Raw genomic sequence first — 25,998 nt, 5'->3', positions numbered from 1 at the left:
GTATATGCCCAGTAGTGGGATTGCTGGATCATATGGTAATTCTATTTTTAGCTTTTTAAGGAACCTCCATACTTTTCTCCATCAATTTACATTCCCACCAACAGTGTAAGAGGGTTCTCTTTTCTTCACACCCTCTCCAGCATTTGTTGTTTGTAGATTTTCTGAAGATGCCCATTCTAACTGGTGTGAGGTGATACCTCATTACAGTTTTGATTTGCATTTCTCTAATAATTAGTGATGTTGAGCAGCTTTTCATGTGCTTCGTGGCTATCTGTATGTCTTCTTTGGAGAAATGTCTATTTAGGTCTTCTGCCCATTTTTGGATTGGGTTGTTTGTTTCTTTAATATTGAGCTGCATGAGCTGTTTATATATTTTAGAGATTAATCCTTTGTCCGTTGATTCATTTCCAAATATTTTCTCCCATTCGGAGGGTTCTCTTTTCGTCTTGTTTATGGTTTCCTTTGCTGTGCAAAAGCTTTGAAGTTTCATTAGGTCCCATTTGTTTATTTTTGTTTTTATTTCCATTACTCTAGGAGGTGGATCAAAAAAGATCTTGCTGTGATTTATGTCAAAGAGTGTTTTTCCTATGTTTTCCTCTAAGAGTTTTATAGTGTCCTGTCTTACATTTAGGTCTCTAATCCATTTTAGGTTTATTTTTGTGGATGGTGTTAGGGAGTATTCTACTTTCATTCTTTTACATGTAGCTGTCCAGTTTTCCCAGCACCACTTATTGAAGAGACTGTCTTTTCTCCATTATATATCCTTGCCTCCTTTGTCATAGATTAGTTGACCATAGGTGCGTGGGTTTATCTCTGGGCTTTCTATCTTGTTCCATTGATCTATGTTTCTGTGTTTGTGCCAGTGCCATATTGTCTTGATTACTATAGCTTTGTAGTATAGTCTGAAGTCAAGGAGTCTGATTCCTCCAGCTCCATTTTTTTCCCTCAAGTTTGCTTTGGCTATTTGGGGTCTGTTGTGTCTCCATACACATTTTAAGATTTTTTTATTCTAGTTCTGTAAAAAAATGCCATTGGTAGTTTGAAATGGATTGCATTGAGTCTGTAGATTGCTTTGGGTCGCATAATCATTTTCACAATACTGATTCTTGCAATCCACGATCATGGTATATCTCTCATTCTGTTTGTGTCATCTTTGATTACTTATATCAATGTCTTACAGTTTTCTGAATACAGGTGTTTTACCTCCTTAGGTAGGTTTATTCCTAGGTATTTTTTATTGTTGTTATTGTTGAAGTGGTGAATGGGATTGTTTCCTTAATTTCTCTTTCTGATCTTTTGTTGTTAGTGTATAGGAATGCAAGAGATTTCTGTGCATTAATTTTGTATCCTGCAACTTTACCAAATTCATTGATTAGCTGTATTAGTTTTCTTGTGGCATCTTTAGGATTCTCTATGTATAGTATCATGTCATCTGCAAACAGTGACAGGTTTACTTAAGCTTTTCCAATTTGAATTCCTTTTATTTCTTTTTCTTCTCTGATTGCCATGGCTAAGACTTCCAAAACTGTTGGATAATAGTGGTGAGAATGGACACCCTTGTCTTGTTCCTGATCTTAGAGGAAATGCTTTCAGTTTTTCACCATTGAGAATGATGTTTGCTGTGGGTTTGTCGTATATGGCCTTTATTATGTTGAGGTAGGTTCCCTCTATACCCACTTTCTGGAAAGTTTTTATCATAAACAGGTGTTGAATTTTGTTGAAAGCTTTTTCTGCATCTATTGAGATGATCATATGGTTTTTATGCTTCAATTTGTTAATATGGAGTATCACGTTGAATTGCATATATTGAAGATTCCTTGCATCCCTGGGATAAATCCCACTTGATCATGGTGTATGATCCTTTTAATGTGTTGTTGAATTCTGATTGCTAGTATTTTGTTGAGGATTTTTGCATCTATAATCATCAGTGATATTGGTGTGTAATTTTCTTTTTCTGTAGTATCTTTGTCTGGTTTTGGTATCAGGGTGATGGTGACCTCATAGAATGAGTTTGGGAATGTTCCTTCCTCTGCAGTTTTTTGGAAGGGTTTGAGAAGGGTGGGTGTTAGCTCTTCCCTAAATGTTTGATATAATTCATCTATGAAGCCATCTGGTCCTGGACTTTGTTTGTTGGAAGATTTTTACTCACAGTTTCAATTTTCTTACTTGTGATTGGTCTGTTCATATTTTCTATTTCTTCCTGGTTCAGTCTTGGAAGGTTATACCTTTCTAAGAATTTGTCCATTTCTTGCAGGTTGTCCATTTTATTGGCATAGAGTTGCTTGTAGTAGTCTCTTAGGATGATTTGTATTTCTGCAGTGTCGGTTGTGACTTCTCCTTTTTCATTTCTAATTTTATTGATTTGAGTCCTCTCCCTCTTTTTCTTGATGAGTCTGGTTAATGGTTTATCAATTTTGTTTATCTTCTCAAAGAACCAGCTTTTGGTTTTATTGATCTTTGCCATTGTTTTCTTTGTTTCTACTTCATTTATTTCTTCTCTGATCTTTATGATTTCTTTCCTTCTACTAACTTTGGGTTTTGTTTGTTCTTCTTTCTCAGTTCCTTTAGGTGTAGGGTTAGATTGTTTATTTGAGATTTTTCTTGTTTCTTGAACTAGGATTGTATTGCTATAAACTTCCCTCTTAGAACTGCTTTTGCTGCATCCCATAGCTTTTGAATCATCGTGTTTTCGTTGTAATTTGTTTCTAGTTATTTTTTGATTTCTTCAGTGATCACTTGGTTATTTAGTAAGGTGTTGTTTAGCCTCCATGTGTTTGTGTTTTTTACATTTTTTTCCCTGTAATTGATTTCTAATCTCATAGTGTTGTGGTCAGAAAAGATACTTGATATGATTTCAGTCTTCTTAAGTTTACTGAGGCTTGATTTGTGACCCAAGATGTGATGTATCCTGGAGCATGTTCCATGTGCACTTGAGAAGAAAATGTAATCTGCTGTTTTTGGATAAAATGTCCTCTAAATATCAATTAAATCTATCTGGTCTGTTGTTTCATGTAAAGCTTATGTTTCCTTATTAATTTTCTGTTTGGATGATGTGTCCATTGGTGTAAGTGAGGTGTTAAAAGTCCCCCACTATTATTGTGTTACTGTCGATTTCCTCTTTTATAGCTGTTACCATTTGCCTTATGTATTGACATGCTCCTGTGTTGGGTGCATATATGCTTATAATTTTTATATCTTCTTCTTGGATTGATCTTTTGATCATTATGTAGTGTCCTTCCTTGTTTCTTGTAACATTTTTTATTTTAAAGTGTATTTAATCTGATATGAGTATTGCTACTCCAGCTTTCTTTTGAGTTCCACTTGCATGGAATATCTTTTCCATCCCCTCACTTTCAGTCTGTATGTGTCCCTAGGTCTGAAGTGGGTCTCTTGTAGACAGCATATACATGGGTCTTGTTTTTGTATCCATTCAGCAAGCCTGTGTCTTTTGGTTGGAGCATTTAATCCATTCACGTTTAAGGTAATTATCGATATGTATGTTCCTATGACCATTTTCTTAATTGTTATGGGTTTGTTTTTGTAGGTCCTTTTCTTCTCTTGTGTTTTCCACTTAGAGAAGTTCTTTATCACTTGCTGTAGAGCTGGTTTGGTGGTGCTGAATTCTCTTAGCTTTTGCTTGTCTGTAAAGCGTTTGATTTCTCCATCGAATATGAATGAGATCCTTGCTGGGTAGAATAATCTTGGTTGTAGGTTCTTCCCTTTCATCACTTTAAATATATCATGCCACTCCCTCTGGCTTGTAGAGCTTCTGCTGAGAAATGAGCTGTTAACATTATGGGAGATCCCTTGTATATTATTTGTTGTTTTTCCCTTGTTGCTTTCAGTAATTTTTCTTTGTCTTTATTTTTGTCAAATTGATTGCTATGTGTCTCTGAGTGTTCCTCCTTGGGTTTATCTGGTATGGGACTCTCTGCGCTTCCTAGACTTGCATGGCTATTTCCTTTCCCATGTTAGGGAAGTTTTCCACTATAATCTCTTCAAATACCTTCTCTGGTCCTTTCTCTCTCTCTTCTTCTGGGACCCCTATAATGCGAATGTTGTTGTGTTTAATGTTGTCCCAGAGGTCTCTTAGGCTGTCTTCATTTCTTTTCATTCTTTTTTTTTTTATTCTGTTCCACAGCAGTGAATTCCACCATTCTGTCTTCCAGGTCACTTATCCGTTCTTCTGCCTCAGTTATTCTGCTACTGATTCCTTCTAGTGTAGTTTTCATTTCAGTTATTGTATTGTTCATCTCTGTTTGTTTGTTCTTTATTTCTTCTAGGTCTTTGTTAAACATTTCTTGCATCTTCTCGATCTTTGCATCCATTATTTTTCCAAGGTCCTGGATCATCTTCACTATCATTATTCTGAATTCTTTTTCTGGAAGGTTGCCCATCTCCACTTCATTTAGTTGTTTTTCTGGGGTGTTATCTTGTCCCTTCCTCTGGTACATAGCCCTCTGCCTTTTCATCTTGTCTGTCTTTCTGTGAATGTGGTTTTTGTCCCACAGGCTGCAGGGTTGTAGTTCTTCTTGCTTCTGCTGTCTCCCCTCTGGTGGATGAGGCTATCTAAGAGGCTTGATGGGAGGGACTGGTGGTGGGTAGAGCTGACTGTTGCTCTGTTGGGCAGAGCTCAGTAAAACTTTAATCTGCTTGACTGTTGATGGGTGGGTCTGGGTTCCCTCCCTGTTGGTTGTTTGACCTGAGGCAACCCATCACTGGAGCCTACCTGGGCTCTTTGGTGGGGCTAATGACAGACTCTGGGAGGGCTCACACCAAGGAGTACTTCCCAGAACTTCTGTTGCCAGTGTCCTTGTCCCCACGGTGAGCCACAGCCTCCACCCCCGCCTCTGCAGAAGCCCCTCCAACACTAGCAGGTAGGTCTGGTTCAGTCTCCCCTGGGGTCACTGCTCTTTCCCGAGTCCCGATGCATACACTACTTTGTATGTGCCCTCCAAGAGTGGAGTCTCTGTTTCCCCAAGTCCTGTCGAAATCCTGCAGTCAAATCCCACTAACCTTCAAAGTCTGATTCTCTAGGAGTTCCTCCTCCCATTGCCAGACCCCCAGGTTGGGAAGCCTGACATGGGGCTCAGAACCTTCACTACAGTGGGTGGACTTCTGTGGTATAGGTGTTCTCCAGTTTGTGAGTCATCCACCCAGCAATTATAGGATTTGATTTTATTGTGATTGTGTCCCTCCTACCATCTCATTGTGGCTTCTCCTTTGTCTTTGGATGTGGGGTATCTTTTTTGGTGAGTTTAGTGTCTTCCTGTCGACGATTGTTCAGCAGGTAGTTGTGGTTCTGGTGTTCTCGCAAGAGGGAGTGAGTGCTCGTCCTTGTACTCCACCATGTTGAACCAATCTCCAATACCTTTTTATATTTAGCTCTAGGATGGAGAGTTTTCTAGAGCCAAAATATGCAAAGTGCAATCATTGAAATTAATAATCAGGTAATTAATGTTTAAAGTCAAATAATCATTTAAATTAATAATGGTGTGGCTTCTGGGCAGAACTGAGGTTTAAAAAGATAATTTCTAAAGTATCCTTCCATTCTGTTGCTTTTATGAGCACTGTGTTTTACTAAACATAAATTTTTTTTCTCACATATGCTTACTAGCACTGCGCGTTTCCTCTTGAGGAATAAAGAGCTGCTTATTTTATTACCTGTTGAGCAAAAATCTCAGCATTTGCAAAGAAGTAAGAAACTATGTTAGTCTTCGTTATATCATATTTTCTGTATTTCTTTCCAACCAGGTGCCAAAAACAGAGAGAAAGAAAAGAAGGAAAAAAGAAACGGATTTAGTAAGTCGTAATCTATTTTTTTTATGTTACTAAAAAGTAATTTTTAGACCACTAGTCTGAGCTGTATCATACAGTATTTCTGTGGAAGTATTTAAAGAATAAGTTTATCAGATGCCTAGGGGGTAATCATTTACGTCTTTACAAAAATTTAGAAAGACAAATGTGTCTTGAATTCTTTGGCTTGACTTGTTATTAATGGTGCCTTCCTAAAATGGTAGAAAACTGAAATGTTTACTCATGAAAAGTACAAATATGAACCCTTTTCAGAAGTAGGGGTAGGGAAGGAGTTTTTTAAGGAGCTCTCCCTCCCTTCTGAGGAATATGAGGACTACTTAGGATTTTACAAATGTTAAGTCCTAATTCAAGAGACATTCCCAAAGGCATTTGAGCATATTTTACCATTGTTCATGTTTTTATCTTTTGTATTATATGTCTCTATTGCATACTTTACCATAATCTCTGTAATTGCAAGGATGAGTTAAGCCCTAGAGGAGCTCATTATCTGCTAGTGAAGGCAGGCATTTAAAAAATTACTACTTTTAGATGTGATAAGTATTATAGTAGATAGTACAAAGTGCTGTGGAAATACAGAAAGAGAGAATGAAGCAATACTTTACAGAAGAAAAGATGTTTTTGCTAGTTCTTATCAAGTGAGTAGTAGTTTAGACAGGCAGTATCTAGCCAGAGGGAAAGAGTATGTCCAGAGACACATGAGTGAAAAACCTGGCATGTTGAGCCAGTAGCTTTAATAGGCTCAAGTATTGCATGTTTATGTGGGGGTGGCTGGAAATGTAGGTAGAACTCTGGCCAGCACTCTACCTCCAAAATGCATCTAATATCTGACCATTTCACACCACCTCCACTGCTATTACAGTAGTCCAGTAATACTATGTGTTGTCTCATAATTGATCTGCCTTCTTATATTCTTCTCCCCTTACAGTTTTCTACATAATAGCCATAATGAACATTTAAAAACAAAAATCAGGTCATGTTCCTCCTCTACTCAGAACTCGCTAGTGACTTCCAGTGTTACTCAACATAAAACTCAGAGTTCTTACCATGCCTACAAGACTCGACATGATCTTGACCTTGACCTCTCTAAGCTTCATTTCTTCCCGCTCTCCCCCTGTTCCCTCTGCTTCAGTTGCATTTGCCTCCACCACCTTCTCCTCTTTCTTCCCAAGTTGTTTCCCCTGCTCGTCCTGTCTTCCTCCATTTCCCCTGAAAATGTTAAGCTTTAGGGCCTACAGAACCTGGATTCACCCCTGCCAATGGTAAATTCTAATCCTAGAATATTTATTGTTAACCTTATTAATAAATCAGGATTATAAATCATCCCCTATCACTTGTAAACCAAATTCTAAGGTTTTTTAGATCATTGCTTGTCACTTTTCCACTGTGTGTGTTAGAAGCATGATCTGACTCTATTTTAGCATGATCTTACCTGTTAAAGAGTTTCTTCCTTTACATGGAAGGAAAAGGAATCCTGAAAGTAGGATATTTAAGCCCTTAGCCTGGCTTACTTTTGTTCACCAATGGAGAAACTTTAGACAACTTAATCTTTGAGTCTCAATGTCCTCATGTATATAATGGGAGTATATATTATATAAAATAGGAGTAAAATAGAATTACATAAAACAGGTGTAATGTCACCCACCACTGAGGATTTTTGAGATTGTGTATGAAGTAAAGCGTAGGGAACGTGGAGGAGTAACAGGAAGGCACCTGTTATTTAACAGGTAGTGTTTAGGCCTTCTATACATTTTAAGCCTTATAAGAATAATCTTTTTCATATCAATGAGGAAAAGAACAATACCTTGAGATAAAAATGAGTAAAGCATATGACATTAAAAAAAAAGAAAATTCATTAATTCAACCGCTATTATATTTCAGGGCCTGTGATAAGTGCAGGCCATAGAAAGAAATGTTAAGAAATATATGAATAAATGTTTATACTTAATAGTATTCAAATTAAAATGAAACAACAGTGATTTTCTACTTTGTCCATCTATGAGCAAAGTTAAATTAGTTACCTAGTTTGGAAAGATAAAGAAATATATAGATTTTTTTCAATACTGCAGATGGGGTTATTTGCATAACCTTCTTGGAGAAGGTACTTTAATAATGGTGTATTAAAAACCTTAAAAATATTAAAAACAAAACCAAAAAACCTTTGACGCAGCAATTCCGCATACAGGAATTTATCCAGTGGATATATCAATTTGTTCACACTGACATGTACAGGCTCTTTATTGAAGAGGAATTTGTAATAAATAAACGTTTTGAAAACAACCTAAATCAGTAAGGAAATGGTTAAATAAATTAGATACATCTATATAATATAATACTGATTGGCATTAAAGTAAGAGAAACCATTCTTTAAGATGTTTTATTAATTAAAAAGAGCAAAGAGCCAAACACTATATAGAAAGCTACTATTCATATATTTTTAAAAAACCAAAATACGTTTATAACTGTACACACACACACACACACGCACACGCACACGCACATACACACAACATCTGAAAGTATGCACAGGAAACTGGTATCAGTGATTATTTCTATAAGAGGAACTAAACAGTTGGAATTCAGAGGTGAAAGAAAGGTTTTCATTGTATTCTATTTTGTACCTTTTGATCCATTTAGAATAAAGTCATTTTTTAATGAAACTAACTTAATATTAAGAGTTCCAGTAGAGGAAAATAATGTGCATGTGTGTGATTTACAGTTTCATTAAATAGAAGGATATCTGTGTGATAAAATGTCAATATCTGGAAATATTTGAGACATCACAGAGCCAAGGTCATATTATAAAGCTGTGGGATGGATGAACTGTGAGTTAGATCTTTTTCATTTAGTTAGTTAGTTATTTGATTAATTAAGACAAAAATGACTACTAATACTCCCCTAAATATATGTATGTATGTGTAAATGTGTGTATATATGTATTTATTTATTTTAAAAAATTGAGATATAATTGACATATAACATTATACTACTTTCAGGTGTACAACATAATGATTCAGTATTTGAACTATACCATATAGTTACCAAAATGGTAACAGTACCATTTTATAATCCCACCTGAAATATCTGAGGGTTCCAGTCTCTCCACATCCTCACCAATAGTTGGTTTTGTCTAATAGTTATAGCTATTCTAGAGGGTATGAAGTGGTTTCCCATCATGGTTCAGATTTGCATTTCTCTGGTAACTAATGATTTGAGCAGCTTTTCATGTGCCTCTTGGCCATTTATACTTCTTTGATGAACTGGCTATTCAATATTTTGCCCATTTAAAAAATTGAGTTGTCTTCTTATTAATACAGTTCTTCCTGTATTCTAGGTAGAAGTCCTTTATCAGATATACGATTTGCAAATATTTTCTCTGAGTCTGTGGTTTATCTTTTTATTTTCTTAATGGTACTTTGAAGTAAAAGTTGTAAATTTTAGTGAAGTCCAGAACAATGGATTTTAATGTTACAGAATATGAAGAGTTGATTGGTATGGTTTTAGATTCCATATTTCAATTAACCTTTAAGTTACCATTTGCAGAGTTTTAATATTGTGTCATTTTCTGAAAGGACAATTAAATCATTTTTCCATTTTCGAATTTCATATCTGTATGAAGCTGAATTTTCTTCATATTTTTCAAACTTAATTGCATACTGCCACCAGATTGCATACTGAAGTGGATATGAGAATCCAGTTGTCCTTTATTAAGCCAGACATCAAAGAGGTTTACAAAAATGTAAAACAGTACCCCTCTTGTCATTACTTTTTTTGTGTGTTTTATTTATTTATTTATTTTTGCGGTACGTGGGCCTCTCACTGTTGTGGCCTCTCCCATTGTGGAGCGCAGGCTCAGCGGCCATGGCTCACGGGCCCAGCCGCTCTGCGGCATGTGGGATCCTCCCGGACCGGGGCACGACCCTGCATCCCCTGCATTGGCAGGCAGACTCTCAACCACTGCGCCACCAGGGAAGCCCTGTGTGTTTTAAAGATACAGTTGTTTTTCATTAAAATGTTACTTATGTTAAGATGGAATATGTTTAATGATAATTTTAAGTGAATTGGATAGTTAAATTTTTTTTAGTTTTAATTTCTAACTCATATAAATAGAAGTATCTTGAGATCATCAGTAATTTTCAGAAGTGTGAAAGATTCTTGAGATTAAAAATAAAAATTTGAGAACTGCTGCTTTTAATTTAACATGCCAATTCAGAGTTGCGTAAGACAGCTCTTAAATGTTTATAGCATTGTTTTCTGATTTTCATATAAGTTGTTTTTGTCTGTACTAGATTGTTCACTTTTTGAAAGCAGGGATCATATATTTTACCTTTATTTTATTTCTCAGATCATAATTCTCCTCCTGGAATAAGTACCCAATGAAGACAACAGGGAATTGAAGGATTTCCCACTGCCCGACATGTTAGGGCAGCATTTACTGTGTTGGCTTTAACATAGATAGCTGTATTTTTTCCTTCAGGTAGAAGAGCACAATGGTCACATCTTTAAAGCCACCCAGTATAGCATCCCTACATACTGTGAGTACTGTTCTTCTTTGATATGGATAATGGACCGAGCCTCTGTTTGCAAATGTAAGTATGAGAGTTCTTTGAGGAATTTTTTAACCACTTGATATTTCTGTTTCCATGAGTTTTCTTAAATCTTCTTTAACATTAAGGAATAATTCACACTCCCTAATTCTTTAACTTCATCTCTCATTATAGTTCCCTTTACCTACTCTTTGTTGGCAAATAAGATATTTTGGTGTTCTTTGGTTACTGTACTTGCAGCTCACTCCATCTGAAATGCTCTTCTCTCAGATGTTAGTATGACATACTACTTCAGTTGATTCATGTCTCCACCCTCCTTTCTAAAATGCCACCCTGTCCCCCAATTCTCTATCCCTTTACTCAGCTTTTCTAGTCTTTATAGTAGTTATCACCACCCAAGATGATGTTAAGTATTCATTTGTTTTCTTGTTTGTCTGTCCCACTAGAATGTGTTCTCTATAAGGTCAGGAAACTTATCTGTCTCTTCTGTATACCTAGAAGTATACAGAACAGTTCTGGCACATTATAAGTTTTAGTAAATATTTATTGGGTAGATGGACCTATAGATGATTGGATGAATTAATGAACAAATTCTTAGATTATAACCAGAAAGGTACTTTTTCTACTATAATTCTTTATCAAAACCTTTAAATCCTAGAACGTGAGTGGAGATTTTTTGTGGGTCAGCTTGGTTCTGGCTTACAGAGGGTCTTTAGCGTCTACTCCTGTCATTCCATACATCTATCCTGGTGCTTTTAATAATTTTGTGAGTCTTTGTTTACTAGTGGGCCAGAACTGAATAAAAGAAATGTTAGGAAGGGTTGTGTCCAGTATGACAACAAGGATGGAAATCATGTTCACCATAGTGAAATCAGCACCTGGATATTGCTGGATATGTTCATTTGTTCTATGGTTCAAAAGTGATTTTCTTTTTGTTTTATTATCAGTAGTCTAAAAAAATTGCAGTGAAAGTGAAATTGGGAGTAGTTTGCCATGTACTTGACTGTTTAATGTTAGTCTGATTCCTGTAGGTTTGGTATGATTTTCTCTGTGATCTGAAACTGAAAATACAAAGAATCTGCTTTTTTTTTTTAATGACTTGGGTGGGTTTGGTTTGATTTCTTAACAGCATTAACTAACTTTTTTTGTGCTTATACTGGTGATTTCTCCAGTACAGTGGTATGGTCTCCCCTCCTTGATCTTGGCTTTGAAAACCCCTCAAGTCATGCTTTAGAAGCTCAAGAAGGATATTCAGGTGTTGATGTGCAGGAGCCAGAGCTGGTGTACCAAAATGATGTAGGCCAAGTAGTTTCTCCATATTCTCCTCTCAGCGTGCCCTTTGCACCTACTGCTGCCTAGCCACCCTGTTATCTCCTGCTCTGAGAAATTATTTCTGCTCTTAACTTCTTCCTTATCTCATCTTCCCAATCACTACTGATATTCTTTATGTTCTGTTTCCTCAGAGCTCTGTTCTGGACCTTCTAGGATAGTAAATAAGGCCTTTCTTATATCTTAGTATGCTGCCAAATTTGTTTTTATTTTAGTAAAGGTCTTTGACAGTAATGCTTTTCTTACCCATTGGAATGATTCTTAATAGGTATTTCTTTCATTTTAGCAGATCGTAGAACAAATTTAAGAGGGGAACATGAGCACTAGTTTGTGAATCAGACCACAGAGATACATATTCTGCTGGAATATGGTGGGGACAGGGGAGGAGGGGTGGGCAATCTTGAAAGAATAAAAAGCTTTTTCATAGACAGTGGTTAGAAATTTTAGGTATGTTTTTCAACTTCATTTTTCTGAATTGAATGAATTAAGACAATTTTTCATTCTAATACCATACAAAGTATATGTATGTGATACTATAGCAGTCTCAGCTTTAAAGGAAAAAATTTATGCTCAGAATAAAGCAGTAAACTTATTAAATTCTTGTCACTGATGTACAGACTTCTGAAAATGCTACATTCTTAACCTATTTTTCAGTATGCAAGTATGCTTGTCATAAGAGGTGCTGTCTGAAAACCACAGCCAAGTGCTCTAAAAAGGTAAGAAGTTATCATCTATGAGTAATAAATAACAGGTCTGTTGGTTTTTCGTGCCTTGTAGAAGGAAATCAAGGCCTCTTTGATGATTTTATAGAGTAGCAGTTTTCAAACTTTTTGGCCACAAATCACAGTAAGAAATACATTTTATATCATAATCCAGCATACACATATAGAGGGATGTGTATATATAACTGAATCGATTTTCCTGGAACTATATTTACCTTTACTACATGGGAACTACTAAACTGATTTCACAACCGGCAACTTATTAAAACACTTCTTTTAAAGGTTTCCTACTTCTTTAAACACTCATAAATGTTTCTAGAAATTGTCTTGAAAGTGGTAGGCTACAATTAAAGATTTTAACATGAACAGTAAAATTCACCAGCATAGTTGGTGGTTTTACATATTTCTACTTGGATACACAGATCTAAAAGATACTGAACATGTACTCTGCTACCTTTATGCTTCAATGAAGCAACAATTTTGGAAATATTTCAGGCTTTTATTGGCGTATAATCACATTTTCTTATTAGTCACATATAATTTTAACAATACTATGCAAATCTGAACTATAATAAAATGTGTGTGCATGTTTACAGCCCTTGTATATAGTTTGCATCTGTTCCAAATTAGTAGACAAACATGGCAAAGTACAAAGAGAAATTTGACAAAGGGCTTAAAATACAACGAAGGTGGGGCATCTGCTTCCAGCTAAGACGAAGTAGCTTCTGGCAGACTAATATTCATGCTCATGCTGAGAACAGCTGAAAAAAGTCTGTTGCCTAGCATTAGAAAGTTGCCCAGGCAAATTGAATTTAGGGGCCTAGATCCTACAGAGAAGAGAATTACAGATTGGTGAATCTATATCTATGAGATGTTTCTCTCCTACTGGGAGTTTGTCAATTTTTGTTGTAGGGCAGGAAACCAAGATTCTGGGCAGAGGGCCACACTTAAGAGTCAGAGAAGCCATCAGTGCTCTTAGAAATCTGATAGAGTTATACAGACAAAAGTTGGAGTTTGGGATTGCCAGGACTTGAGGGACCATGATCCAAACATATAGAGAAGTGAGCCTGAAACTCAGAGGTTTTTCCCTCAAGGCGTTTTCTGAATTCTTAAGCTGCACAGGGCAAGAGGCTAAGAAGCTAAACAGAAAAGCAAATTAAGAGTATTTTGCAGTCTTACAGTGTCAAAGAGAGAAAAATTGGACTTGGATGACCCACCTTTGAAAAAGGACCCTAGTCAATACTCTAGACTCTTCAGTGAGACCTGTGAAGAGGTATACCCCAGGAAGGAGGATGAAGCATTGATAGCATTGATCAACTGAGTTTTATAAAAACTGCAAGGCAGTCCTTGATTGGATTAAGATGATCTCTTCCTTTTTCTAGCTACCCACCTACAGAGAATAGCATGAATTCTCTCTAAAGAGAGGTAACATTGTTGAGAGCCTTTACAATTTGTTCACATATGAAATTAGACATTAAGAAATGAGACTAAGAAATAAACAGACAATATCTGTAGACTCATAGATGACCCATTACTGAATTCACACATGTACTTAAAAATTTTTTAATTAATATGTTTAGATGCTCGATAAAAAGATTTAAAATGGGGCTTCCCTGGTGGCGCAGTGGTTGAGAGTCCGCCTGCCGATGCAGGGGACACGGGTTCGTGCCCCAGTCCAGGAAGATCCCACATGCAGCGGAGTGGCTGGGCCCATGAGCCGTGGCCACTGAGCCTGCACATCCGGAGCCTGTGCTCTGCAGCGGGAGAGGCCACAATAGTGAGAGGCCCGCGTACCGGAAAAAAAAAAAAAAAAGATTTTAAATGTCTTTTTTATCATAAAATTGAAATATATATATATAAAAAAGAGCCAAATGGAAATTATAAAAATAAAAAATGAAATTGTAAACTCAAAAGACAGGTTTAACAGTGTATTGGCCATAGGAGAAGAGAAGATTGGTGAGCTGAAAAATAGATAAGTAGAGACATCCAAGCATAGAGAGTAAAAAGAATGGGGAAATACAGAAATAAACATAGAGACATATGGGAAAGGATGGAAGTTTCTTAAATGTGTGCAGTTGGAGTCCAGGAAGAAAAGAGAACAAGGGAGAAGCAGCATTTTAAGAGCTAATGGTCAACACGTCAACCACTTTCAACCTAAAGTGGGATAAATGCAAAGAACATCATACTAGATGAACAGTCCTCCAAATGGAAGAAAAGGAAAATTTCTTAAAAGCATTCAGAGAAGGGAAAAAAATAACCGCTACTAAAGGAGCAGTGAAAAGACTGACAACTGACTTATCAGTAGAAATGATGGAAGCCAAAAAGACAGTGGCTTGGCATATTTTAAGTGTTTTAAGAAAATAAAGCTAACTCAGAATTCTGTACTTGGTGACAGTAGCCTTCCAAAGTGAAAATGACGTGAAAACACTCCAGACAAAAACTCAGAATTTGTCATCAGCAGACCTGCTATAAAAGAAATACTAAAGATTCTCCAGGCAGAAGGAAAATGATCTCAGATAGAAACAGAAGTACAGGAAGGAGTGAAGAGCTATGGAAAGAGTAAATAATATGTGTAAATATAAATGAATATTGACTAAAAACAATAATAATGTTTTATGGCTTAAAATATAAAGAGAATTAAATTATGTGACAACACCACCACCAAGGTGGTTGGGAAAATGAAGTTAAACTATTCCAAGGTCCCTGGATTATCTGAGAAGTGGTGGCACAGTGGTTAAGAATCCGCCTGCCAATGCAGGGGACACGGGTTCAAGCCCTGGTCCAGGAAGACCCCACATGCCGCAGAGCAACTAAGCCCGTGTGCCACAACTACTGAGCCTGTGCTCTAGAGCCCACGAGCCACAACTACTGAGCCCGCGTGCCACAACTACTGAAGCCTGTGTGCCTAGAGCCCGTGGTCCTCAACAAGAGAAGCCACTGCAATGAGAAGCCTGCGCACCACAAGGAAAGAGTAGCCCCTGCTCGTCGCAACTAGAAAAAGCCCGCACATAGCAACGAAGACCCAACGCAGCCAAAAATAAATATATTTGACTTAAATATGTTATGAGTATTTGTTGTAGTCTTTAAAGTAGCCACTAAAAGAATAGCAAATGAATATATAGCTAAAAAGCTAATAAAGGTGGGAAAATGGAAAAACAAAAAATACTTGATTAATCTAAGAGAAGATGAGAAATGAGAGAAACAGAATCATAAATCAGGTCAAAGAAAATAAATAGTGGATTGATAGATATAAGTCCAAATATATTGGTGATTACATTAAATGTTAATAGACCAAATACTTCCAATTGAAAGACTAGGATAGGAACTTCCCTGGTGGTCCAGTGGTAAAGAATCCGCCTTCCAATGCAGGGGACAGAGGTTCGATCCCTGGTCAGGGAGCTAAGTTCCCACGTGCTGCGGGGCAACTAAGCCCACACATCACAACTAGAGAGAGAAAACCCACACACCACAACTAGAGAGAAACCCAAGCTCCGCAACGAAGAGACTGCATGCTGCAGCATAAGATCCCCCATGCCTCAATGACCTGATGTAGCCAAAATATATATATATTAAAAACAAAAAGACTAGGATAGGGACTTCCCTGGATGTCCAGTGGGTAACACTCCACACTCCCAATGCAGGGGGCCTGGGTTCGATCCCTGGTTAGGGAACTAGATCCCACGTGCATGCCGCAACTAAGAAGTCCGCATGCCACAACTAAGAAGCCCATATGCCACAACTAAGCGTCCGTATGCCACAACTAAGAAGTCTGCATGGCGCAACTAAAGATCCCGCAGTCCGCAACGAAGATCCCATGTGCTGCAACTAAGACCTGGCACAGCCAGAATAAATAAATAATTTTTTAAAAAGACTACGATAAAACCAACTGAAAAATCTCAGTGATATGCTATTTACAAGAAACATACTTAAATATGTTTAAAAAAAATACAGAAGGTTGAAAGCAAAAGGATAGATAGATATAGCATGCAGAGACTAATCAATAGAAAAGTGGTGTAGCTGTAATAATACTAAAATGTACTTTAGGATGACAAACATTACTTCAGGTAAAGGTGTTTCATAATGATGAAATGGTCAAGCCATTAGGGAGCTATAAAAATTCTAACTTTAGAAGAGTCTATTATTATAGCTTCAATACCTGGAAGACAAAAATTCAGTAAGGATGCAACTGATTTAAAAAACACACTTAAAAATCTTATCTACTTGGGGCTTCCCCGGTGGTGCAGTGGTTGAGAGTCCACCTGCCGTTGCAGGGGACACGGGTTCGTGCCCCGGTCCGGGAAGATCCCACATGCCGCAGAGCGGCCGGGCCCGTGAGCCATGGCCACTGAGCCTGCGCGTCCGGAGCCTGTGCTCCACAATGGGAGAGGCCACAACAGTGAGAGGCCCGCGTACTGCAAAAAAAAAAAAAAAAATCTTATCTACTTGATGTGTATTGAACCCTGCATCTTACAACTGCCTGAATACACAGTCTTTTCAACTGCACATGGAACATTTGACAAAATTGATCATATGTTGGGCCATTAAGCAAGTCCCTACAGATTTCAGAGGATTGAATATTTTGAGAGTATATTCTTTGACCAGAATAAAATTAAGCTGTAAATCAACATAAAGATAACTAGACAATCCTCAAATGAAAATGGAAAAATATTTTGAACGAAATGATGAGGAAAGTATGACACAACAAAAGTGTGGGTATAGCTAAATTTGTGATTAGAGGAATATTTATAGCTTTAAGTATATATTAATATACATTAATAATATATTAATGTACAATACATTATAATACACATTAGAAAGGATACAAGGATAGAAATTATGTAAACTTCCATCTGTCGAAGGTAGGAAAAGAAAACCTAGCAAATTAAACCCAAAGGCAATAGAAAGAAGATAATAAAGATAAATAAATGAAATGAAAAACATCTATACAAAAGATAAAAAGCTACAAAGCTAAATTTTAGTTCTTTGAAAAGACAATGCATAAACTCTTAGCAAGAGTGATCAATAAAGAGAATTTTTAAAAAACCAAATCATTCACAAGAAGAAAAACATACACCACAGATACTACAAACATTAAAAGGAAAATAAAAGGCTATTATGGACACCTTGATGCTAATAAATTTGACATTTTAGATTAATTGGGCAAATTCCCACAAAAACACAACTAAGTTAAACTAAGTCAAGGAAAAATAGAAAATCTAAAGAATTATATCTATTAAAATAGAATCTGTAATTGAAAAAGCTTCTCACAAAGATATCTTCAGGCCCAGATGGTTTTGCCATTGAATATTTCCCAGTGTTTAAGGAAGAAACACCACCAGTCTTTTACAGACTCTGCCCGAGAATGGTAAAGAGTAAATACTTCAGTACTTTTTTCCCAAATTGACGAATGAAGATAGTGAAACTTTGAAGTCAATCATGATAAGGATAAAGGAAAATTTCAGTTCAGGCTGTATCATAAGCTTAGATGTAAAAGCCTTAACCAAAATGTTAGTATATTGAATCTGTGCTAATGACAGATGAAAAAAAAAACAGACTTCATGATAAAGTTTTTTTTTTTTTTTTTTTTGCGGTACACGGGCCTCTCACTGTTGTGGCCTCTCCCGTTGCGGAGCACAGGCTCCGGATGCGCAGGCTCAGCGGCCATGGCTCACGGGCCCAGCCGCTCCGCGGGATGTGGGATCCTCCCGGACCGGGGCACGGACCCGTGTCCCCTGCATTGGCAGGCGGACTCTCAACCACTGCGCCACCAGGGAAGCCCGATAAAGTTGGTTTTTAATCCATAAATGCAAAGTTGGTTTATGGAAAAAATCAGTTTTTTTGAAAAAATCATTCAAAAATCAGTTGATGTAATTCACCACATTGAACTAATAAAGAAAAAAATATGGTCATCTCAATAAATACAAAAAAAGTTTTAGATAAATTTCAAAAAGCACTCACCATTCAAAGAAAAAAAAAATCAACCACAGAGTGGAAGAAGATATTTGCAGCTTGGATCTACAATATCTAAAAAGCATCTACAAGTCAGTAAGAAAGAGATGGTCAACTCTGTGGAAAAATGAGCACATAATTTAAGCAAGCACCTCACAAGAGAGGATTTCCAAATGACCAATAAACCTATGAAAAGGTGACCAACTTCACTAATCATCATCAGGGAAATGCAAATTGCAATCATAGTGAGGTATATACCCACTAGAATAGCTAAAATGAAAAACATCTTAACAAGGATATAAAGCAATTGGAACTTTCATACATTACTGGTAGGAGTTTGAGTTAACCTAACAGCTCTCGAAATTATTTGGCAGTACCTATCAAACCTGAACATAAGCATTTCTCATGACTTAGCAGTGCCACTCTAAGATATATACCCAACATATATACATAGATATCTGTGCCAAAAGACAAAAGAACATTTATATCAGCACTATTTGAAGTATCCCCAAACTGAAAGAAACCTGAATGTCCATCAACAGTAGAATGAATAAATAAATTGTGGTATATTTGTATAATGGAATACAATATGGCAGTGAGATTAAACTGTTGGTACTCACAAACATAATGTTGAGTGAAAGAAGCCAGAAACAAGAATACATACTGTATTATTCAAAAATAAATAAAGTTCAAGAATAAATGAAACTTAACTCATGGAATGCATATTATATGTTATCATTAATATAATGTTCAAAAGCAGTTAAGACTAATTTGAAGTGATAGAAATACAGATACTGGTTATTTGTGAAAGGTGAAATGCATAGTAGTTGGGAGGGTCTTGAGAGGGAGATAACTACTGGTTATATTCTATTTCTTGATTTGGGTTCTGGTAAGAAGTGTGCATTCATTTTGTCTAAGTCTGTCAAGCTGTACACTTAACGATTTATATACTTTTTAATATATGTGTCATACTTCAATAAAACTTTATTTAAAATATACAAGGAAATTACTTCGGACAGAAAATAACTAAAGACACCCTGCCACCCCTTCCCGCAGAAGAAAAAAAGAAAATAACTAAAAACATATATTGATTTTACAATAAGAACTCAGAGTTCACTTTTTCTCAGTTGAGAATAGTAAAATTAGTTTTTCCCTTAATTTCAAGAAATAGAAATTTTTAGCATGTTTGCTTTAGATTAGTTGGTTTCAAATAAAACTATTTTGAAGTTTTTATTTAATACCTTCAAGAATTTTATTTTTTTGCTTTCACAAGTCTTACTATTAACATTCCCGATGCCCTAGGGATAGCCATAACATTTAAATAAATAGATTATACGTGTGCATGTGTGTGTCCTAGTAATAGGAAAAAGATTGGCTAAAGTTATTTTGTTTTAATTATTGCAGCAAACATTATTTTATTTCTTTTAACTATTTATTAAGCATTTGCCATATACCAGATACTGTGCTTTGTATGTTCACCTGTAACTTAATTTTTACAATAACCCTCTGAGATAGAAAGGTGATATTCCTATTCCCAGCTATAATCTAGTTGCAAATATGAAATAACCTAATTCATATAGTGACAATATATGCCTCTGCCTTTAGCTATGACATCAATAGTCCCTTAAGTTTACATAAACACCGAAGCATTCTTATGCTTCAGAAATTAGTGACAACTAATTAATTTTAAATCAACAGATTTTCAAATGGTACTTGGTGAATGTTTAACATACAAAGTCTATCCCCTTTCTCCTTTGCCCACATCCCATCTTTACATGAAGAGATTTTTTTAATAGAAAGGGAAACAGTAATCAGTTGCCACTGCCTCCATTCTGCCCCATTATTTGGCAGGGGTCGGGAGGATTCCTAGTGGAAGAGGATTGAAACTAACAGCTCATATATTTATACTCTCAGCATTTATCATAATTCCCTTTCCTCCCAGCTTTCATAACTGTGCTTGTAAAACTTGAGGAAAATAAAAAGTAGTTACTCTTAAAGAATTGGATAAATATATTTAACAATGTTTGAATGTATTTGGAAACAAAAATTATTTTCCATTTAGTATGATCCAGAGCTATCATCTCGACAGTTTGGGGTTGAATTATCCCGTTTGACCAGTGAAGACCGAACTGTTCCTTTGGTGGTGGAAAAACTTATAAACTACATTGAAATGCATGGATTATACACAGAAGGTATTTACCGAAAGTCTGGTTCAACTAATAAAATCAAGGAGCTTCGACAAGGTCTAGATACAGGTAAGATAGTGCCCTCTAAATCAAGACCAAATAATTTTATTTAAATAGGTCATCTTATGCTCTTAGTTTTCATCACATGTTGATCATTTTCTTGCAGCCAGAAGAGTGCAGTCTTTTCTGTGGTGCTTGTTTTATCATTTGTAGCTTTCAAAAGAGTCTTTGTTTTTATGTGGTCAATTCAGCAAACATACATTGCATATCATTTGTACAGGCATTATTAGGTACTTCAGACAGATCTCATTTAATCTTTTTTTAACAGTCTGGTAAGATCATGTCTTTAATTTACAAAGAAGAAAATTTAGGTTCAGGGAAATTGAATAATGAGCTGTCGATGAGTTGCAGGGCACTGTGCTGATGTTTTTGTATTAATTTTCACAACAGATCTTTGTACTAATCTTCCCAAACAGTGATTATTATCCCTGTTTACAGATGAAGAAACTGAGGCTTACAGAGGATCTTGCCCAAAGACTCACCACCAATAAGTGACAAAGCTGGCATTTAACCCATAATCTAAACTATTGCCTGTTAGTCTCTGTTATTCTGACTCCAAGTGGTGCTCTTTCTGATGCATATTCTTGCCTTCCTACATTGATGACATAGTTATTTAAATGGATAAGTAGTGAACTGAACATGTATCTGTGTAGAGCTCTAGCCTCAGTCCTGGAATGTATGCAGAGGTTTGACTTTGGCTTTATGTTCAACTTCTACTCTTCACCACTATTAGAAAGGAATAGATTTTTTTTTTTTTGTCGCACTGCATGGCTCGTGGGATCTTAGTTCCCCGTCCAGGGATTGAGCCTGGGCCCTCGGCAGTGAAAGCACGGAGTTCTAACCACTGGACCACCAGGGAATTCCCAGGAATAGATCTTTTTGAATCACATATAGGTGCAAAGTTTGTCCCTGTGTCACCAAGAATCTACCCACAGGCATCATTCATCCTATATCATCCCAATCATCTCATGTATAACCCTAGGGAGTTTATAAGTGAAGCAGAGTAAAGATTTTCTTTACATTTCCTAAGCTCAATTATCACTGTCATTTCATCTCTGAGAATGACTTAAAATCAGTCTGACTTTTAGAAACTGTCCTTTGAGCCTTTTTTATGTTTGTCATCTGAAGCATCACTACTAGAAGTATCGTTCACAGACCAATCCACAAGAGAAGTACAGAAATTGAGAAAAAGCATTTAGAAACATTCATAGCAATTTAACAGTGCCTTGACATGAAAACTTGTGATCTTTTATTTTACACATCTATCAGTCCGCGACATTTGAAAAACAACCAACAAACAACAACTGTTCCTTTACCACAGTAGGAGCACTGTTCCAAAGCATGGAATTAGATTGTAGAAGATAGTCTGATTAAGAACATGAAGGCATTTTTCAGTCATGATAGTTTCTAAGGTGAATAATTTGACTCTCTGCATGTTTTGGCTTTCTTATCTAACTCTTGTCTCTGAATAGATGCTGAGAATGTAAACCTAGATGACTATAACATACACGTCATTGCAAGTGTATTCAAACAATGGCTTCGTGATTTGCCCAATCCACTCATGACCTTTGAACTCTATGAGGAATTTCTTCGAGCTATGGGTAAGCACAGGCTTCCTGGGTTCAGGGAAGGCCTGCACTTGGGAAAGGAATGCCATCTTCATATTAGATTATTTAGCCGTCCTCTCAGTTGGTTTAGTTCATATAGATCCAAAAGTGATACAGTCAGTACAAAACTGCCAGTGAACTCTCACCTATTCAAATGTTAACTTTTTTAGAAACTCATTAAAAGGTCAGTGTCCTAAAAACTTTCTGAGCAGGTCACCTAGTTGCTTCTTACAAAGAGATTGAAAGACTAAGGTTATAAACAAATTTAAAAATTAAATAGGAGATTTATATTCATTTAAATTGTGAATCTAGGCAAGAACTCAGTGTAAAGTTGGCTATCTATTTTAAGCCATGCCTAACATGTTGGTTTAGTTTTTCAGTGCTACAGATGTGTAGGATATTGATTAAGGCCTACCTACAGGTGTTTAGGCCCTGAGGCCTGACTCCTCAATTCCCATAAGACTGATTTATAACTTATATAATAATTGATTAATTTTAATGGGGAATTGGTTTGCCACAAAATGCCTGAAAAACTAGGGCATCTCTTGCCCCTTGCTGTAATCAAGAATTACTGGGCTATAGATTAAAACTCATGAGACTGCTTAGAGAGTATAGAACTCAAGCAAAGGGAGATTAGTGGTAACTGTGAGTTGTTCTTCTGCTATACAGGTATAGCTAAAACTCCTAAAAATCAACCCTAGAGCCAGTCGCCCTTGCTACCTAGGGTCTGTCCAGAAGGAATATGTAGTGTATAAGAGAGGATATTCATTCTTATTTGCTGCTCTTACTGCTTTCAGGCCTTCAGGAGAGGAAAGAGACAATCCGTGGTGTATACTCTGTGATTGACCAGCTCTCCCGAACTCATCTCAATACACTGGAACGCCTCATCTTTCATCTAGTCAGGTAACTTCAAGAAACAAAGGAACACTTAACAGTTTCTCTTGGATTCTTTTAAATAAATGAAGAGCTCCTTCGTATGAAAAACTGACAGATCTTTTTTTTTCCTGTTGATAAAGTCAATGCCTCAAACAGGTGGTTATGATTCCTTGGAGCAGAAATCCTCAGCTGAGTTAGATTGCATGGCAGGTGCTTCTCTGCCCTGTTTGAGCCATGTAACACCTCAGTCTCATGGTGGCACTGTGTAGCCTAGCCTGTTATCTAACTCCCGAGCTAGAAAGGCTGTGTGTCTGTTGACATAACCTAATTCATAGGAGCTCAGGAATTGACTGACAAAAGACAATTCAGGGGTAGTCTCTTTTCTTCTGATTGTAAATATTAGCAATGGTTGGGAAGAAAGCCACCTTTTTCTTTGGATAAATATCTTATATGACTGTTTGAAAATGCCTTAAAGTGTCTACATTGTGTAGACATGTTCATCTAGTAACGGTGACCTGGGGCAGTGAGTCACAAATTTTTCCTTGATCAGCTATCTGCTTGCCTGAATTGCTTCAAGGAACAGAGTAAAAGTACACTTTCCAGAGGCAAAGGAACAGATTTGGGAAAAGCCTACAGTATCTTCCTTCAACTGATAGGAACATCTTTCCAGTACTATGCAGTTGATGTCATTGATCTTATTTCTCTCTCATCTCTTCTGCCTACCTCCCTGCAATTTTCCTTTTTCATCCTAGTTTCACTTGTTTTTTTTGTTTCTTAGGATTGCTCTACAGGAAGACACTAATCGAATGTCTGCTAATGCTTTGGCCATTGTATTTGCACCCTGCATTCTCCGCTGCCCTGACACCATCGACCCACTACAAAGTGTGCAGGACATCAGTAAGACTACCACGTAAGGCCAGTCACCATCACCTCTGCAAGACCCCAGGGACTTCTGAGTCAGTGTAGTCACTTTATCCAGATATCAAACATAGTGAATGATTTCTTTTTTTTTCCTTTTTCTTTTTTTTGACCATGCTGCGTGTCTTGCAGGGATCTTAGTTCCCCGACCAGGGATCGAACCCGGGCCCCCTGCAGTGGAAGTGCAGAGTCCTAACCACTGGACCACCAGGGAGTTCCCCTAGCAAATGATTTTTTTTTTTAAGTTCATATGTTTTTAATAAGATTGCTAGGTGCCACTGGGCTTTTTTATGCTGAAGATGAAAAATTCCTTTAGGTTCTATTCAACTAAGCATCATTTGTTTTGAAGGGCCTTATTTTTTAAATTTGGCTTTTCTTTAGGAATGATTATAGTTTCCAAATGTATTTTAAAATACCATTTTACCAAATTACATATACTTTGTGTTTTCCTGTAATCTAGTCTAACTGTAGTCTTATGGCTCCGAATCCCTTTGGTCTTAATACTTCAATATTCCTGTATTTCACCTTGCCCTTTTTTCATGGACCTCTGATTTCCTTCTAGAGTGGTGATTCTTAACCTTTTCTGCAAAAGGAGCTTTCCCCAAAAAAGCCTAGTGTTTGTGTCCCGTTCCCAGAGAGTGATTTAATTGGTCGGGGGTGTGGCCTAGGCATTGGGACTTACAACTGCTCCTCAGATGGATACTAAAGTGCAGCCAAAGTTGTGAACCACCATTATAAACCCTGTCTCTTAGCTCATAAAATAAGGGATGTTGATTTTTCTTTTATCCTCCAACTATCTACCACACTTAGCTGAAAAATAGTCTGTGGGTGCTACAATTTATTTGATTTGACAATTTATTTGATTGACTTCAGCACTTAACAGTTTTCTCTTTTCCTGTTTCAGCTGTGTGGAGCTGATTGTTGTGGAACAAATGAATAAATATAAGGCTCGTCTCAAAGACATCAGTAGCCTGGAATTTGCTGAGAATAAGGCAAAGACCAGGCTGTCACTGATTCGTAGATCAATGGTAAGATGCAGGACATGGAATCACAGGGGGAAATGGGAGCCTTCCTCAGATTTTAAGTACATATTATGATATGTAGAGAGAGATTATTCTCCGAATCTTTTTCACATGGAACAAGTGAAAAAAAAAAAAGTCACCTTATCTCAGGGTACTATGTATGCCTCATGTTTGTTCTTTGAGCTGTCTTTAGTTATATACACAGAATACAGTTAACTATGAAGAATTTTTAAAATCAAGTATTTGGGTAAAATGTTGGTGGTTTAATAATTTGCCCTGTTTTCTTTTCCTGTCCTTTCTATGAAAACGTAACCCACCCTAACTTTTGAGTCTACTTTCTTCCACCGTCTGTTCCCAACCTCAACCATGTCACTTTTGGTGGTCCTGCCAATAGTTCTGGGATGTAGAGAACTTACTCACTTGCAAGAATGCGAGTCATAGGATATAGAACTCCACTATGAGTCTACTATTATCAAATAAAGATTTCTTTGAGGGTTTATTGCTAGGTTTTGAAAAAAGCCTTACAAAAATGATAATTTATTTCTTCCATTTGCCCATTTGTCTGTTTAACATCTTCCTTTGTAACTGGTGACCTATATATAAACAACTCCATTTCACACTGACCAATAATCAGTAGGGTCTAGATAACTGGAAACCTATTGTTGCATTAAAGTTTAATTATTGCCCATTTACTACCCTTCCCCTGAATTGTAAAACAAAACTGTATTAGTGAACACCCAATCAGATCCCCAGTAAATCTCTAAAGAGAAACAGGCTTCCCCATCATTGTGCCCATGTTTTTGCAGAGGCCCAGCAATACTTCCTCTATACTTGGTAGTTTATACTTAGGTTAGCATTAAAGTAACTCCATTTCTTCCTTTACTATTAAACTGCCTGGCACAGGACAAGTGCACAACAAATGTCTGTAGATTAAGTTAATGAAGGGTGTTCTCTAAAAACAAACATAA

At 36.7% G+C, this 25,998-nt stretch overlaps 1 protein-coding gene and 1 non-coding gene across 12 annotated transcripts in view; one reads left to right on the top strand and one right to left on the bottom strand.

Moving 5' to 3' along the window:
* The window catches only part of MYO9A (myosin IXA), a 268,571-nt gene that overhangs the window by 214,338 nt on the left and 28,235 nt on the right, over positions 1 to 25,998 (top strand). For 10 of the 11 annotated variants that reach the window (XM_033851931.2, XM_033851933.2, XM_033851934.2 and 7 more), the window contains 8 exons: positions 5,755 to 5,802; positions 10,292 to 10,403; positions 12,345 to 12,406; positions 20,424 to 20,616; positions 22,080 to 22,208; positions 23,012 to 23,117; positions 23,869 to 24,000; positions 24,913 to 25,036. In XM_033851931.2, the coding sequence (XP_033707822.1) occupies positions 5,755 to 5,802; positions 10,292 to 10,403; positions 12,345 to 12,406; positions 20,424 to 20,616; positions 22,080 to 22,208; positions 23,012 to 23,117; positions 23,869 to 24,000; positions 24,913 to 25,036 (906 nt within the window). Of the gene's footprint in view, positions 1 to 5,754; positions 5,803 to 10,159; positions 10,404 to 12,344; positions 12,407 to 20,423; positions 20,617 to 22,079; positions 22,209 to 23,011; positions 23,118 to 23,868; positions 24,001 to 24,912; positions 25,037 to 25,998 lie in introns of those variants that run through there. The other variant, XM_019949189.3, reaches the window with a different exon arrangement.
* Positions 24,150 to 24,222, bottom strand: TRNAG-UCC (transfer RNA glycine (anticodon UCC)). Its single transcript has one exon. It is a non-coding gene; the product is annotated as a tRNA-Gly (tRNA).

This window comes from Tursiops truncatus, chromosome 2 (genome assembly GCF_011762595.2).
Source record: "Tursiops truncatus isolate mTurTru1 chromosome 2, mTurTru1.mat.Y, whole genome shotgun sequence".
NCBI lineage: Eukaryota > Metazoa > Chordata > Mammalia > Artiodactyla > Delphinidae > Tursiops > Tursiops truncatus.
Note: the sequence above shows the minus strand (reverse complement) of the source record. Positions and strands in the feature narration are given on the sequence as shown.